We start from the raw sequence: 18365 nt of genomic DNA on the forward strand, positions 1-18365 counted from the left end.
ACACAGCCACCGCCGGGCCCACCAAGGGCGAGCAGCACAGGAGGTACAGCCGTGCCCTGGAGGAGCCGGGCTGTGGGCAGAGGGAGGGGGCAGACTGGGCAGGTGGTGGGCTCTGGCGGCCCAAAGACCCGACCAGCTCAGCACACGTCACATCACTCTTGAGGCCCTCCTCTCCATTCCTCTGGGCTGACGTGCCGTGGCTCGAAAGTGGATATCCCACAGGGCCGGCGAGCCTGGAGAGCTCCCAAATGGGAGGCTGAAGCCGACAGAGCCGCAAAGGGGGCCCAGGGCCACTCCAGCGTGGATCTTGAGTTAAGCCTTGAAGCTGGTGCAGGATTTCCCTCAACGCGCAGTTCAAACGTCACTTCCTCTGTGGCAATGTCGCCACCTCTCGTGGGCAGAACTGCGTCTTCTGTGTCCCCAGCCCCCGGCCCGGCCTTCCTCCAGCTCTGTCCGCGGCCGCCCCGTTCTGCGGCGGACAGGCTCCAGGCTCCAGGAGGGAGGTCTGTGCCCGGAAGAGGAGAATGGCAGCTGACATTCACTAAGGCACTGGCCTCACCCCTCGGTAAGTCTTCTCTACGGGCGTCTTCGGTGATGGTCCCTGAAAGCAGAGCCTGGGACGGGGACCCGCGCACTGAAGCCTTTCCCTGTGGGTCCTCCCAGGACAAAGGCAGTGAGCGAGGCAGGACAGGTCTGGGGTGTAAGGGAAGGACACATGTCACTGGAGACCGGCTTCCTCAGCCTGACCCACAGGGAGCCCTGGTGTGTGGCTCCGGCATACCCGCTCTGAGGCAGGGGTGGCCTCCAGTGCCACCCCGGGCATTGGTCATGGGCTGCTGGCCGCTTGGCGGGAACGGGGACGGGGGAGTGGGGCAGGGGACCAGCTGGCAGCTGGACGCCTCAGTGGCCAACGCGCACCGCGGCTGGGGGACGGTGCATACAGCGGCCTCCAGCGCCCCTCAGTCTCCCCTTTGCCAGCTCTTCCTCTTCCGGCCTCCGAGGGGCGCAGAGTTCCAGGCTCAGTCCTGACCCTGCCCTCTTCAGTCTACTCTGACTGCCTAGTCATCTGATCTAGTCTCAGCTTTAAATCCATGGTCTAACCATCTAAGCACGATGACTTCCAAGTTCTTGTCTTCAATCCCTTACTCTAGATCCTGCCCAACATCTCTACTTGGAGGCCAGACAGGCCTGGCAAACTCGGTACATCCCTAACAGGTCTCTTCCCACCCCTACCCCCCCCCCCCCCGGTGCTCTTCACCCACGTGAATGACACCATCTGTCAACAGCAGGAACACGGACAGCAAAGCAGACTTCCCTCCCTGCCTCTCAGGCCCATCAGCTGGGTGGGGGGCCCGTCTGGGCAGAGACACAGTGCTGCCCCCCTGTCAAGGGCAAGGCTTCCTGCAGTGTGGGTGGTGTCCCCTCTGTGGCTGTTAAGTAACGAAGGATGAAAACCTCGGCCAGTGCAGAAAAGATTACTCTCTGCTTGATCTTCACCACCCAGTTCTATGTCTTAACTGTGGCGCTAGCTCCAACGTGTTTCTTTAGATATGGCCTTAATGCTCATGAAAAACAATCCCCTGCCTAACTGGAAACTAGAGGAGAAACTCAAAGAAAGGAACTGAGAACGTGTTTGAAGACAATGGTGCACTATACAAATATCAGCTCCTGGGGTTACTGCCAAAGGGTAAACAACTCTTTAAATTCCTAAGACTTTAAATTTTAGAATAGTCTTAGATTTACAGAAAACCGCACAGATAGTACAGAGGTCCCATACATGTCCCATACCTAGTTTCCCCTATTATTAAGATCTTACATTTGCATGGTATATTGCCACAATTAATAAATCAATATGGATATATTATTATTGACCAAAGCCCATGCTTTATTCAAATTTCCTTAATTTTAATGTAGTGTCTTTTATCTGTTCCAGGACCCCACTTCGAGTACCACATTTGGTCATCACGTTTCCTCAGGCTCCTCTTGACTACAACAAGAAAGTCTCTCAAACGTCCCTTCTTTTCGCTGACTTGGACAGCTCTGAGGAGAACTCGTAGGTGTCCTCCAATGAGGGTATGTGTGATGTTTTCCTCGTGATAGGCTGGAGTTAGGAGTTTGGGGGGACGACCACAGAGGTGAAATGCCATCAGTGGTACACTCTCTCAACATGACCTGTCGCTGTTGAAGTTTAACTCGGATCACCTGGTTAAGCAGTCTCCGTTCAGTTTCTCCACTGTGAACTGACTCTGCCTTTCCCCCTTTCCTCACCTGTACTCTTCGGAAGGAAGTAACCACGGGCAGCCCACACTTCAGGACTGGCGTTATGCTCCACCTCCTTGAGGGAGGAGTGTCTACATAAATTACTTAACAACCCTTCTGCTCAGGAGATTTGCCTTTTCTCCACTAATTTTACCAGTATGGACACTAATAGAATTAACGGATGTCTGCTCTACATTCTGGGTTATAATCCAACACCACTCCATGTATTTTGCTGCTCAGACTCTTCCTTCTTTGGCCACTGGGAGCAGTTTCAGTTGGTTCCTCCGTCCCTTTGACACACCCCCGACACTGTATGTGTTTCGTTTTGTTTTCTGAGTGCCATCTTTTTTTCTGACACCACGAGATGCGCCAGACTCATGTGTATTTCCTGCTCCAGTCCTTGAATAAGACATTTCTCCATGGAACCCTGGTTCCTTTTACTGGAAGATGGTACTAGAAACTAAGGTCTGCGTCTAGATCCAAGAAACCAAGATCTAGGTGTGCTCGTTGCTACTTGGGTAGGTAAACGGCTTTTGACATTAAAAAAATCAACAAATTACAAGATGAGCCTGGGACATCTTAGTATCCCACAAGGCAAAACAGATACCAAAAGACCTCTAGACCCAACTGGAAAGGGCTCCCAGGAACCAAGGACGGAACAATTTGACCAACAAAAAGTGCAAGGCGCTGAGACAAGTACCTTAAAATTCATGCATGCTAAAATCCATGAATTCACGACAATCCTAAAAAGTAAAATCCTCACTGTTAACTTTTAGGGAATGGTATAGAACTTCTGCCCTGAAACCAGGCACAAAAAGGGGGAAAAAACCAAAACCCACATTTATCCTGCCATTATTTACAAACACTACCCCAAAACAAACAAACAGTTGATGAGGCAAAGTTTTTCTTGGTGTAAGTATTCCAGTTAATAAATAAAGAAGGAACGACAAAATTAGGATATCATGTTGCAACTACTAATGGAACCATGGCTGTAGGTGAAAGGCTGATGGGACTGCAGTATGAATGGATCAAACTGACAATCCCTAACTCACCAATGTAAACATCACAAAAAGGCAGACAATCATGTATTACATGCCTCCTGATGGAAGTGCATGACGCCATCCATGAAGCAATTCCAAAACAATACCCACCCCCCCGCCCCCCAAAAAGTCAAACTTGAAGTCTCTAGACCTTAACAACTAGTTTACAAGAAATACAGAAGACAGAAAAACAGACTAAAGAACATCCTGGGGATGTAATTAGGAAAATCCACTTTTCCTACAGAATTTCTCATGTTCTGGGTTTTCCTAAAGCAAGGAAAACAATAAAGAGATGAGGAACCTATAGATTAAAAGATTTAAAGGGCATAGCAACCTAATGCGATTCATGTAACGGACCTTGTTTGGATCTGACTCTCAGAACTCAAAAAAAAAAAAACCTCAATGTTTTCTAAAAGGTAAAAGATTTCATAGACCTTTCACCAAAGAAGTTATATAGATGACAAATAAGCACATGAAAAGATGCTCAACATCATTTGTTATTAATAAATGCTAACTAGAAGCACAGTGTGACAACCCTACTGTTGAGTCATTAGAATGACTCAAATTAACTTCTGAGGATACTTATTAGCACTTGTGTTCAAGTCTCAGCTTTTTTTTAACTGATCCTTATACTCCTCTAAAAGAAACAAAGGAAATATATTACCTGTTCCCCCTGCTGTAAATTTCATTAAGTATTAAGTCAGGTCCAACAGTGTCTTTCAATAGAAAGGCTAAAGGGACTTGGGCTTTTATCCTGTTGGTAATGAAGGCTGTTGTTCTTTTTAACATAGGTACACTTTACACAGGTATCAGATCATTGCGATACCCATTATGCACAGAGTACTGAGAGCATTCTTTTTCAAGCTTCAAGTTACATTTTAGTTAGAATCCGTTAAATCATAAGATAATGTGCCAGGCAGTGTATCTCAAAGAAGGACCTAAAAACATATCAGATTTGGGGGCATGGTTTGTGGGGCTGGAATACGTGGAATTTGAAAAAAGCATATTAAGCATAATTAAAGCATACTAAGTATAATTGCTTTGATTTACTTTTTAAAAACTTGTTATTAAAGTATACTACACATGCTTTAATTGATTTTCAGTCATTTCTTTTGAAATTTCAAACAACATTAAAGGAGGATGTAAGATTTTATCACTGGCTATCATACAGAACTAAACATTTCTTGTAAAACATGATTCACACACATACACAAAAAGCTCAAAACCGGTGTCACATGCACCAAATTCGATTGAAACACTGTATTACTATTTCCTTTTACACATTTTTATTTCTTCCCCCCAAAACCGTGACTGTGAAACAACCCCAATTCCATACTTTAGAATTAATTTCTCAATAAGTAATATGTTTCTGGTTGGCAAGAGAGAAGAAGAGTGTGTGAAAAAATGGACTCAGTGCTTGATTTTAAAAAGGAAAGGGAAAGGAAAGGAAAGAAAAAGGCCGCACGTCCACTGTTTTCACAGTGGGAAGAGCACATCTTTGTGTTGTTCAGCCTTCCAGCCTGGTGAGCCTGGCTGGAAGCGCACAGAGAGGACTCAGGTGCCAGCAGCTGTAAATAAAGCAGATTGCCTGAAGTACCAAAAGAGGAGAATCAGGCAGGAACAAATGAGAAATTAAAGTATTCTGAATAAAAAGCATTAAGCAGCAAAGGTCGCTAATTTCCTAAAGTCATTATTGTCTATTAGCAAATGATACTTTTTCCCCCTTGGATTTAGATCTGATTCTAATGTGGAGGTAGCAGGGATCCCAGCTAAAACCAGGATCTTCACACGGACCGCACTAGAGGTATGCAGTGTTAATTTAAGCCAACAAACATGTTAGCTTCCACAATATAACTCATACATTTTATTTCTTCTTGAATTTCTTAAAATCTCTTCCCAGTCTCTAAAATAAAAACAGAAAAGCATAAACTGAATTGTCAACCCACCACATTCATGGGGTTTAGACTCCTGAGAAAGCATCATCTATCCTTTTTTAATCATCATAACTTGTTATCTAAGCCCCTGATAAATCAAATTTATAATTCAAAATGTTCTGTTCTAAAACAAGGGAGTTAACCTCCTATATCTGTAGGGAAATGGACAGACTACAAAAACAACTGATTCCCAAAAGGGCCTGGTACCTGGAGCAGGCATTATCATCTTCACTTTATAGAAAAGGAAACTGAGGTTCAGGGAGGTTCACTTGCCCGAAGTACCCAAATAGCAAGAGGCAGAGCAGGGGCTGGGAACCAGGTACCTCCATTCCTAGTCCAGTGTGTTTTCCTACCTATCAATATAAAGTGAAGTAAGGCAGAATCACTTCATGATCCTATTTGGGGTGTGTGTGCGGGGGAGGAAAACACCTATTCACCCTGGGAAAACTACTGTATTTGTGAAGGATGCTCAACTTGTTTTTTAATTAGAAAGCTGAAATCTCTAGTCTAGAATTTTTGCCTATCCAAAATGAGCTATGAAAAATATTGAGAAAACTAGAAAAAAGTCTTGGGGCAGAACCAGGAGACATAAGCGCAAATTATAAGCCCAATGTTTACTGTGAAAGAGAACTTTCTAACAAGGAGCACGGCCAATCACTGGAAGGGGCTGTCTTCAAAAGGCAGCTGGAACACTGGAAAGGGTTTAAAAAAGAGGCCGGACAGCCAACTGCCAAGGGTACCTGGAAGCAACTCATCTAACCAGTTGTGTGTGTCTGGGGGTGCTTCTGGATTAGAACCAGAGGACCTCCACATCACCATCCACCCAACTCCAAGATGACAAATCGAAATTAAACGTGGCCTTAGTACCGGTGATGCTACGGCCTCAAAAAACAAAAAGGCTGATCTTAAGCTCTTAAGCGTCTACCTACTGATGAACTGCCACTAAATTTGCTACAGGGAAATTCAATTATTCAAGTAGTTAACTTGGCCATTTGAATTAAAAATTTGTATATTAAATATGATAGTAACCTTGTCAACCAGGTGTGTACTTTAGTCGTTTACATTTAATCTAGCAGATGCTCCTCTTCAATTCTCAGAGCAACTAGTTAAGATAGCAGGATTCTCAACATCCTGCTCTTTAAGATCGCTACCTCTCAGTCACCACCTTTGATCGGTGGCCAAGTTTGCCAGACTACCAACTGAAGACAGAACGTCAGCTCACCTCCCAACAAGCTGGCTCTCAGCCCAGCCTAAAGCACGCCTCTCAGATCCAAGGGAGCAGGGCAGAGCCAGAACCGAGAAGCCCTTCTCACTGACAACAGAAAGCCCAAGTTCCACTCTGGTCTCTAACACCCTGCATCTTCATTTTGTCTGAAAAAGTAAATTGGCCTAGACCATTTCTAAAGATACTTCCAGCTCTAATATTTTGACACATTGGATTCTAATTGGTCAAGTACTAAGCAAATACAGCCTAGTCACGCCTAAGTGCAGTATCCTGCAAAACTTCAACACATTTGCCACCCAAGAAAAAAAATCTAGCACGTGGATCATGACATAACACCTGGTAGGAGGGTGGGTAGCTGATGGGAGCTGAGTGAATATGTTATAATAATTCAACCAGAGTTAGGAGCTAAATAAAAGTTTCCTCCTAAGCATTCATAATTTTAAAAACCTGAGAGATGTTACTTTTTAGGTAATTAGTTCAAGACTTACATACAGATTGAGTTTCTATGTATAGTGATAGTTAATTTTATGTGTCAAATTGATTGGGCCCCTTTTGGATTTCAGAGGCAACGTGCTCCTAATCTGGGTGTGACACTCTGGCCTATCTACCTAGGGACCCGAAAAGCTGACGGTTTTGAGTGGGGCCCAGAAGTTAAAATATCTTACAATTTTCTCAAATATTCATATACGATTTTCCCTCTTAACCTTCCTTCTAGTCGTGTAAATATACACTAAGTAAAATTCAGACATTACAGAAGTATGTAAGTAGAAAAGGAACATTCCCTGAGATGCTGTACTTCTGAAACAAAGATCTCAACTACTTGGTGCACATTCCTTCAGATTCATACTTTCCCTTCGCTGATGAACAGACCTGCACGACTCCTTAATCCAAATAACTGTGTATTCGTCCTCCTCTTTCCAAAAGCTAAGTTCCTCACATCGCCTCACAACAATTCCATTTCCTGTCATCATCTCTGCACACACTAGTATCTTGTTTTCGAGCAATTTCTCACTTCTGAATTCTGTATTTAAACTGAACCACAAACTCATGGGCAGAGGGAACACCCCCCGTCCCCATCTTGTTCCCACATCACAAGACCCTGGTGCCCGGGAAGAGCAGCTCCTTAATACAGCTCGTGTTAACCAGCCAGGACTTCCTTTAGGAGAGTGAGGAGCCCTCCCTCAATGGCGCCACTGACTGACCTTCACCAGAGCCCGTGGATGGTTGTCCTAAAGGACTGCCCCACCAGAGAGCTCCTCGGGGCTCCTGGAACTGACACAGCTTTCAGTCAGATGAGAGACGGCCACAGGGAAGAGCTTCCCAACGTTCTCAACTGGCAGCAGCATGAGGGCACGAGGCAGCCCTGCTGACGGCTCAGCCTGGGGGAACAGAGGGACCAGAGCGCATGCGAGGACCGGCTTCACCACGTGCGAGCCACAGCTGAGCTGACCGCCCGTGGGGAGCTCTTCCTGCCCAAGTGCCCGGTGCCCCTGCTTTGCCCCCGCCCCCCGCCCCCGCTCTCAGTTGCCCCACACGTTGCCGAATCCCCAGTGCAGCGTGTACCACACTGTGCCGTAACCCTCGGTACCTCAGTGCCAAGCACAGTCCCAGCCCCGAGGGTAGTGCCTGATTGTTGTTTGGACTGAATTGAAGTGCAAAAGCAGAGAGCTCACAGATGGAATCACAGATTGGTGGTTTTTTTTTTTTATTGAAATACAGTTGATTTACAATGTTGTGTTAGTTTCAGGTATACAGCAAAGTGATTCAGTTATACTCTTCTCCCTTACAGGTTATTACAAAATACTGAGTATAGTTCCCTGTGCTATAGTGTAGGTCCTTGTTGGTTATCCATTTTACATATAGGAGTGTGTATATGTTAATCCCAAATTCCTAATTTATCCCTCCCCCCCATTTTTTCCTTTTAATCAGTTGGCAGATAGCATTGACCATGGTTATTCTTTCAAAATTATAATATTTGTGTCACAAAAATTGAGTAAAGAATGGATGTCTGTGAGAAAACAGAAACGAAGATGGTGCAGTTCCGTACAGAAAACCATAGTTATATTAAAATTAGCTGAACTTTCTCTTACTTCTCAGTCAAAGGGAGGGAGACCAGTATTTTAAAAACTATTGTTGGAGAATCCTTGGTTGCACTGCACTGTACATTTGGCTGCATTTCAATTTTTTAAAGCACGGTTATTAGGAAGACAATACCACATGGGAGGTATGAATCACCTACGGGAGGTCAACTCAGAACTAGGTTTTAGGCGATGTTTGTGCTTTTGAAGCTCAAAGCAGCACCAAAGAATTCTAATTAACTTGTCCTCATAACATCCCTGGGAAACTTCACAACTTTCTCAGAAGTCGGGGAGCATTTTCACATAAGACAACATACATCAAAGTTTTATCTAAGACCTTTCCATGACTTACCTATAAGCCAGCACGAAGATTCAGGCTCCTAAAAATCGGTCCAGAATACCACACTGCTTTTGAGTGATTAATTTCAACCACATTGAGGTATAGATTGAACCACTTTTACAAAAACCAGATGGTCATTGAGCATTATGAAGAAGTCATATCCACCGAAAAAAGAAACAAACAAAAGAACAGAGAAAGGAGGTGTAGTCTCCACCTACTAGGGTGATTCCGGAGAACAGCAAAAGTTAGAAGACAGCACTCTACGTGAGACAAGTGAGAAGGTCAGGCTCAGGTAAGCTACAGACAAGGTGATGAGTCTCTAAGTCGCGGAGAGCTGACTCTCTGCTGACTGCTTGGAAGGCCCCGCCCACACCCTCTGACCAAGGCTCCACCCCACACAGGTCCCTTCAGCGCCTCCAAATGAAAGGGCCCAGCACAGCTCCATCTCTGGCACTCACCACTGTCTGACATATTCTGTTTACTTCTTTTTTTTAAAGTATTTTAAATTAATTAATTAATTGGCTGCATTGGCTCTGTTGCTGCGCATGGGCTTTCTCTAGTTACGGTGAGCGGGGGCTACTCTTTGTTGTGGTGCACGGGCTTCTCACTGCGGTGGCTTCTCTTGTTGCAGAGCACGGGCTCTAGGCTCGCAGGCTTCAGTAGTTGTGGCACGCGGCCTCAGCAGTTGTGGCTCGCGGGCTCTAGAGCGCACGATCAGTAGTTGTGGCACACGGGCTTAGTTGCTCCGCGGCATGTGGGATCTTCCCAGACCAGGGCTCGACCTGTGTCCCCTGCATTGGCAGGCGGATTCTTAACCACTGCACCACCAGGAAAGTCCCTCTTCTGTTTACTTATTGGGTTGTGGGACACTTTACACTTACAACCCAGAATATGTGCAACAGATGAAAGTAAGCAGCACAGGCAAACATTCACTGCGTTTTATGCGAACAACTGGTCAACCTGAACTACACCTACCTGCCAATGTTCTCTTCTCACTTGAGAGGCCTTACTGAGACCTTATTTTCTGCTTACTTATTTCAATACACAGCCGAGAACACCACGTTGTCCCATCAATGAGTCCATGTTAAGAAATGAAACGTCATTATTCTTTTAAGTTATATGATACACAGAAATACACAACATAAACACAACTTATAGGAGGGAAAAACCCAGCTGAGTTTCTTATCAAATTGATTTATGACTCTTTCACACTTTGAAAGGCTAGAAGTGAAATTCTGCGTTACCAAAACTATTACCAGGATGACTTACGTCATTTCCAACAATGCAATTATTAACAAAAAGTACTGGGGTGGCTAGCCTATAGAATTAATAGGCAAATGACACTGGGCTTACACCCCAATTAAAATGTACAAGACACAGTAGAGGACCCTGAGGCACTTCTTACACTTAGCGGGCATTTGCCCCGCGCCGGACACCATGCTGGAGCCTGAGAGACAGCCGAGGCTGGCACTTGGCTCACACGCCCGAGAGGCCCTCAGGACAGGGAGACAGGCAGGTAAGTAACTGTACAACCATGGGCTCAGCGAGGTGCCAGAAACACTCTATGCAGAGAGAACGCGTGGGGAGGCTTCCTTAGCCACAGATCCCTGCGGGAAAGACATTCTCAGGTGTCTCCAAACCCCCAGGGCCAGGGGAGCTTAGCATTCCCTGCTAAAACACTAATTATCTAGAATTCCTTCAACAAGCAAGAGACTTCCCTTCTGCCCAGTACTCCCTTTCAGAATGAAAACTGGGGTGGGCTTTTTGACAGCTACAAACAAAAAATTATAATTATATATTCCCTAATATATTTAGCATTTGAGATTTCCCCTTCAAAGTATTTCTCAGTGTTTAGTTTTCTGTGCATATGTGCTTCTGCAGTATAACTTACCATTCACTGGATCTCAGTCAATAGCCTGAGATACCGGAAATGTACTTCCAGTCCTTTTTACACCTAAATTCCACTTTAGCCACTCGGTGTTTGCATCTCGCTCTATGTTCCTAGTTATTAACGCTCAACTTCTTTGCATCTTGCTGAATGATCCACTGCTCGACACATTTCTGGAGCAAACGTTCTTTGTGAAGGGAATCATCAAAGGCAACGGTGGCCGAAGAATTCAGCCACTATTTTACTAACCTGTAAAAAACAAGAGTCAATTCTACTCCATCGTGAGTACCGTTAACCAAAAACGGGACACACGCCTCGCCCGCCTCTGGGTGAGTCACACAATCTCCCTGAGCCTCAGTTTGCTCATCTGTAAACAGAGGCATCAGCACCTAACTGACAGGACTGCTGCAAGAGTCAACTGCAGAGAAGAATAATTACCATTCATTCTGGACTCACCATCTGCTTGGTTCTTCACACATAGCACCTCATTTAATCCTCATGCCAAAGCCCTATTGGGTATGGAGGACCATCCCACCGCAAAGATGAGGAAACTGCGGTTTCGAGGTGCTCAGCAGTTTGTCCCAAATCTCTCAGCAACTGGGAACAGAGCCAGGGATGACCCTGGTCAGTCAGACCCCAAAGCCTGTCTTAATCTCTAAACTGCCGTCTCCTTCCTGTTAGAGACGATGCAAGTACAGCCCGTGGGCCAGCGCCCGGACGATCAAGCCCCATAGACAGCATCCACAATAGTGGCTGCTATCAAGGAGCACATCGTTTTCTAACGTTGCTGAGAAAGCCTCAGCCAGGAGAGTGGCCGGGGCATCACAGCCCACCCTGTGTTCTCGGGATCAGACAAACCCAAGTCGTCCCCTTCCTTTCAAGCCCCCAAGTCCACGTGTGCCCCAGCTTGAATCACATCACCTGCACTCTCTCGTTCCCTCCCATCTGCTCCGCCAGGCAGTCTCCGAAATCCCACCCAACATTCCTCAGGGAGAAAACACGCAGCCCCGGGAGGTGATCTGTGCCCTCTGCCCCATTTCTCCGCTGCTGCAGGGGTGAAGCTGGACCCCGTGCTGAGTCTGGCCCAGCTTGCCCCACGCCGCCTACTCCCTCTCTCCTGAGAGCCTTTTCAGTAAACTGTTCAAACAAGAATCCCCATCTCAGGCTCTGCTTCGAGGGCACCCAGCTCACCAAAGACGCTCTGTTAAGTCTGGAAAAATGAGACTGATGAGAAACTTGGTGTTACCACAGCCAGTGGTTCTCAAAGTCTAGTCCCAGGTTCACCAACACAGAACAACCTGGGAACTTGTGAGAAATGCAAATTTTTAGGCTGCCACAGACCAAGTGAATCAGAAATTCTGGGGTGGGGCCCACCATCTGTGTTTTGGCAAGCCCTCCAGGAGATTCTGATGAAACCAGTTTGGGAGCTTACGTGCGCCGTGAAGGCAGGGCAGCAGCTGTACCCGTTTAGTGGAAGATGCTTCAGCTCCAGGTGCTGAAAAAGCAAACCCAGCTCCTACCAGATGCCCCAGGGAGGGCGCTCCCGAGAGGCCTGAGCAGCAGGAAGACACACACCCACGCCGGAGGAAGGCAACAGGGAGAGGGGTCCTTTGTACATATTCGGTACATAATTATTTCTTCAGCAGAAGCCAGAAAGGCAAGATTCACTGTGTAAAATTTTTGGTAAGAGCAAGGGATTGACTTGGAAAAGGGAGGCCATTTGTAGAGTTAAACTTTATATAAAGTCAAGAGAAACCTGAGTCTTTACATTTATGAGGCTGAAACACTGTTGTCCTGTGGAGCCCTGACTGACGGTCCTGGGGAGACTGCAGAGTCACATCACGGACACCTGACCATTTTGAACATGAGGTCATTTTTCAAGAGGACAGAAACCATCATCGACCAAAGGCTGTAGTGAAGCATAGTACGCTGCCATTACAAGGTAAAGAGAGCTGTGGTCTTGACTAGGACACGGCAATCACTGAGTGCCACTGCCACCCGAGGAAGCCTCCACGTCTGAGGACCGGATCAGAGCTCCGACAGGCAGACCCCGTAACCTCCTCCAACTGACCTGGCAGCTTAGCACAGGTGCCCCAAGGTGTACACAAGGCAATCCACTGGGAGGCGGGGAGGAAATACTTTTCCTTGTAACTATTTGAAGTTAAAGTAAACAAAAATGTTATCAATATTTAACATATGAACTATAGTGGGGCCCTCTGGTCCCCAACTCGGAAAGGTTCCCCAGGTCAGGTACGACAGGCCAGGCCCCAGAGGAGGAGGGGGAGCTGTGCAGCGCTGCTGCCGTCCTAGGCACGCGCACGTACGCACACCCAGGGCTGCGTTTCTGAGTGTGCACCCAGCTTACCCAAGCCAACCTCACAAAGAGGACAACCAGTTTTAAAAAGACATTGCCAAGAAAACGAAGGTGAAGATAAAACTAATTATGCAAGCACAAGGGAAAACAAGAAAATGGTAGGACTGACATTTTCCCTACTGTCCGAATGGGTTCTTCACCAGTGACAAAAGTACAAGGCTGATCTAGACAGATCTGACAAGACATGGCCTGCATGTGTGTATTAAATAAACCTACATAAATATTAAATATGTATATATGTATAAACATACATATATTTCAAATTATCAAGAAAGAAATTACCGAGATGACCGTTGTAGACACTGATTTACAAGGACAACTGTGACTCAACAGAGGGCCTTCTAAGCACTACACCTTCAGACATGAATGACGGAATGAATCCACCAGATTGGCAAGACATTTAAAATTACTACTTATTTCACTATTTCACTGACATCGCATGCGTTCACAGTTTCTCTTTTGTGTTTATGTTATAAGGTACACACTTTTTATTGGTATAGTAGCCTATAATATGTAAATAAATACGCCATCTACTGGAGTACGTGCTTTTTTTTTTTTTTTAACTGATGGGGATTGGAGGTGTTTGTTCAAGGAAAGTTTGTAGCTCATGCTAAGGTATAAAAAATATCTTTACATTATTTCACTTCAGTAAATTTTAAAAAGGTTTATAGATAAAATTCTTTAATTTTTTTGTTTGTTTGTTTGTTTCTGGTTTTTTTTGCAGTTTGCGGGCCTCTCACTGCTGTGGCCTCTCCAGTTGCGGAGCACAGGCTCCGGACGCACAGGCTCAGCGGCCATGGCTCACGGGCCCAGCCGCTCCGCGGCATGTGGGATCTTCCCGGACCGGGGCACAAACCCGTATCCCCTGCATCGGCAGGCGGACTCTCAACCACTGAGCCACCAGGGAAGCCCTAAAATTCTTTAATTTGATAAACTTTATCAAAATGGTAACAAAATGATAACATAGTTAAATTTCATGTTTATCAGTAAACATTTTATCCTGTTAAATGTGATTTGGAGCATACAGTTCTGAGGCTAACAGACTGTTAAGCAATGGCTATAACATGCTAGCACCTTCTCTTCTGAGTACTGGAATCCGAAAGCCCGGTCAGAATTACCCCAAGTGTCAGAACATCAGCAACGCCAGGCCCAGGGAATTAGCATCTGCATGTCAACAGGCATCTCATATGCGTGTTTAAGTCTGCGAGGCAGCGCCCTACAGGACTAAACGTCCACTTCGCCAGCTATGTGGTCACATAAAATGCTGGGACACCCACTCAGCATCCGGAAAACCCACCCAGGTGAAAGCTGCTAATAAGGGAGCACATTTAAGCCCACAAGGCCATTCCTTGCCAAGCAGCAACCCCTCCTGTCTTTTCTCCTTTCTCCTGTTACTTCAGCAGTCCTAGGACAAGCTGCCAGCCTTTCAGATTCCCAGCAAACTAAGGATTACTCTGAACAGCTCCCAAACTGAGGCAGAGGAAAACATCTTTTTCCAAAGTGAACACTGGTGCCCGTGAGAGGAAGGTGCCAGCAGAGGCTCACACCCACACCTGCGCACACCTACACACACACCTGCACACGCACATCGAGGGTGTTCTCTACTTAGAAACCCCCTGACCGACAGGTGGATGGTAGAAACCGCCGGACTCAGATGAACACACAGCCACCACTCAGATGCAGCCATAGCAACGACCTGTGTTCCCAAAACAGAACATACCAGTCACTGAGAGGTCGCGATGGCTCTGTAATTTTGTTAAGGCATTTAAAAGTAAGAAAACTCATAATGGAAAAGAATCTGAAAAAAAATATAGAGAGAGAACTGAATCACTTTGCTGTATACCTGAAACTAACAACACTGTAAATCAACGATACTCCAACTAAAGAAAACTCAACATCAGCTGTATACTAATGGAAAATGGTTTCGCAGAGTCTACACAGGTGGTTCCACGAGTGAAAGGTGTTTTGCTTGGGGTGAGGGCAGCATATTAAACTGTGACTACAGCTGCCCCTCAGCGAAAGGCACTCTTCCTACGCAGGGCGGGGGCAGCGTCATTTGCAGCAATGTGGGTCAGTGTTGCAGGAAGCACCGTCTGGCCTCGTGGTGAAGAGGCAGCCCTCAAAAGCCTCGGGGGCCAGGCACTGGGCCGACCACCACTGGGAGCTGAGGACACCGGCGCCGGGCCCCAGCGGTCACACCGGGTCGCGAGCTGCCATCCAGGAGAGGAGCCTGCCTGCCGTGAGCCTGGTTTGGAGAAGCGGTGAAACCTTCCCCACATGTGGTGTTTACCAGGGGTAACTGGTTGACTTCCCAGATCAGATGGACTAAGGACGTCAGGCTCCACAGGGCCAGCCCTAGGACCTGGTGAGGAAGCCGGGAAGCCTTTGGCTGTGTGTCCGGGCACTAGCGACCTGTTAGGTCATCACCCTGATGGGGTTCAGGACGCACTTCCCCAACATGTGCACACGCTGGCACGCTGCATATTTTACACTGAAGGAATCTGAGAAACGGCAGGAGCGGGAAGGGCTCGGACCTTGCCCTCATCCTTCTCCCCTGAAGCAGGTCATCGACCCTCATGTGAGAGGTGGCCTCCCCGTACCCCAAGGGAAGGGGCACCATCGTCTCCGAAGATGGAGGGACGTGAGAGGACTGGACGGACGAGCCTGGCTAAGCTCCCCCAGTTCCCTGCACTCAGCCACAGCCCTTCTGTCCTATCACGTTCCCACCACTTCCCAGTCCGCGTCAAACCCAGCACGAAACACTTAGGCTTAAGCACTCCTTCACGGCTCATTTCCTCACGAAGGCTCTCGTGTCATGTAACACATATATTAAATAAATGTGTATGCTTTGCTCTCGCTCATCTGTCCTTTAGTTAAGAGGCCCAGCTGAGAATGTAAGACGGGTAGAGAAGAGAGATTTTTACTCCCCTTCGACCCACTAGACTGCTGGAGCCCGAGGCAGGAAGGCCCAGCGCGAACCTAACACGGTGGTTTTCTGGGACTGGATCTGCCCTCACCACCCTGCAGAACATCTATTATCTATCTTTCTAACTCTATTTTGACTTTCAAAGTTTCATGACATATGAAAAAATAGGAGGTCATCAGTATATTTCATACACCAAAATGAACCTATTCTCAATAAGCTAGGAGGGGGGCTTCCCTGGTGGCGCAGTGGTTGAGAGTCCGCCTGCCGATGCAGGGGACACGGGTTCGTGCCCCGGTCCGGGAAGATCACACATGCTGCGGAGCGGCTGGGCCCGTGAGCCACGGCCACCGAGCCTGCGCGTCCGGAGCCTGTGCTCCGCAACGGGAGAGGCCACAACAGTGAGGGGCCCGCGTACCGCAAAAAAAAAAAAAAAAAAAAGCTAGGAGGATAGGATTGCCAACCTAATAGAAGCAGTATTACAGTTCCACCTGGGCCCAGGAACAGGTGAACTGGTTCTGCAGGTGAGGACAAGGGCCAAGGCCACAGATCAGCCCAGAGGGGCCGTGTCTCACTGCGATAACCAGTAATGTCCCGAACCTCACAGGCTTAAAATCACACAGGCTTCTGTCTTGATTATGCTTCACAGCCGTGAGGGTGAGTCGGAGCTCTGCTCCACACTGTCTTCACCGGGGGACCTGGGCTGATGGAGCCTCTAGTGCCCGTTCCATCATCACCGGCAGTGCAGGGAAAGGGGGCGTGGAGAATCAAGCAAGCCTTTCCAAGGTTCTGCACGTATTTCACTGGCCAAGTCGTGAATTAACTGCAAACATCTAACTTGAAGGGAAGTAGAAGGGCAATCCTGCATGTCCCTGGAGAAGTCAGGGCACCAGCATGGGGAGCACAGCCAGATTCCAAGAGGCACTTCTGACTCTGACCTGGTTACTCTGAGACTCAAGTGCCCACAGTCAAGGCAAACGTTTCCATGAGGCTGTCCAACAACAGCACCCTTGCTCCCAGGACCACTTCCCGAACTTCCCTCCAGCTGCTCTCCACGTGGTTGTCAGCTAACACCTAAAGGTCATCTTATTGTTGAAAATCCCTCTTGCAGAGCAAACACATCCTCACTCTTCATAATTACATCAGCTAATCCCATCATGGTCCATATTTTCCTCAATCCCTGGTTAATGTCCTGTGAAGATAAGGAAGCTGAAGCCTTCCCACACCTCCAGCTGCCCTCCCACAGATTAGACCGAAAGCAGGCTCGGCCAGTTTCTCCAGGGTTCTGGTTGCCTGGGCTTAAGAAAAAGGCATGTACATTTCTCGTAGGGAAGTTACTACCAGTAAGTTAAAAAAAAAAACACCTCTCCCACTTATGACTACTTAAGTGAAACATCTTAAGTTATATCACAACATATGTGTATGTGTATAAAAAAAAAGCCACCTAGGAGATGGGATTATAAAAGATTTTTATATGCTTCCTGCTGTACATTTTTTACAAAATAAATATATTTATATAAATTTATATATAAAAGATTACATAAAAATTAGAAAAGCTGTATTAAATTTGGTCCCTTTAGTATATTTTCAAAGGACCTATTTCATGACAATGAATTCCTTTTGTATACATTACCCCTCTGACTGCCTTTTTAAAGTATCGCACCTGATGGAAAGAAAGCAAAATTGACTATCACAGCACTTCCTTGACTTGTAAAACTGGACCTCTATCTCAAAGGAGGCATGCAGAGTTAAGCTTTCTGTAAATGTTTCTTCATAGTCTGACAGAACTGCCTAAAATTAAGGATAATTTTTGCCAAGAACATGTAAGTGATGAAGTCAGCATGAGGGCACGACAAAAGGGAGGAAAGAGGCAGAGCTCTGCTCTTGACACGACAGCTGTGACGGGACGGGCTGGAGGGAGAGGCAATACCGCCAACAGCAGTAACTACAGCAGCTACATGCACCAGGGCCGACACTCCGCTCGGCTCTCTGCTAACAGTATTACATGCATTTTCTCACTGAACTCTGAGCATTACTTCACTAGTGAGAACTACTTTTATCCAGACTTTCTGTGATGAGAAAACGGAGGCACAGGAAGACTTCCTACTTTGCTCAAGGTCTCAGCTGCTGCAGGCCGGGCCATGCTGTGAAGTTGGGGATATGAGTCAAGGGCCAGCTCTGTACACCTCGCCCGCATCACACTTCAGATCAACTCCAGGGGGACTGAGCAGAGAACGGAAATATCAAACAACAGCACATCCAGCGTAAAACAGAATTGTACAGGTGTAACATCTTTGAAAACTG

The 18365-nt window shown here is 46.7% G+C and overlaps 1 protein-coding gene across 10 annotated transcripts in view; it reads right to left on the reverse strand.

Moving 5' to 3' along the window:
- TULP4 (TUB like protein 4) overlaps window positions 1–18365 on the reverse strand; it is a 226098-nt gene that overhangs the window by 85448 nt on the left and 122285 nt on the right. The window contains exon 2 of one of the 10 annotated variants that reach the window (XM_067701662.1): window positions 10768–11013. The exons of the other annotated variants lie outside the window; for them this stretch is intronic. Within the exon in view, the coding sequence (XP_067557763.1) occupies window positions 10768–10770 (3 nt within the window). The 5' untranslated portion in view covers window positions 10771–11013. The remainder of the gene's footprint in view (window positions 1–10767; window positions 11014–18365) is intronic. 10 annotated transcript variants of the gene reach the window in all.

Source organism: Pseudorca crassidens, chromosome 13, assembly GCF_039906515.1.
Source record: "Pseudorca crassidens isolate mPseCra1 chromosome 13, mPseCra1.hap1, whole genome shotgun sequence".
Classification (NCBI taxonomy): Eukaryota; Metazoa; Chordata; class Mammalia; order Artiodactyla; family Delphinidae; genus Pseudorca; species Pseudorca crassidens.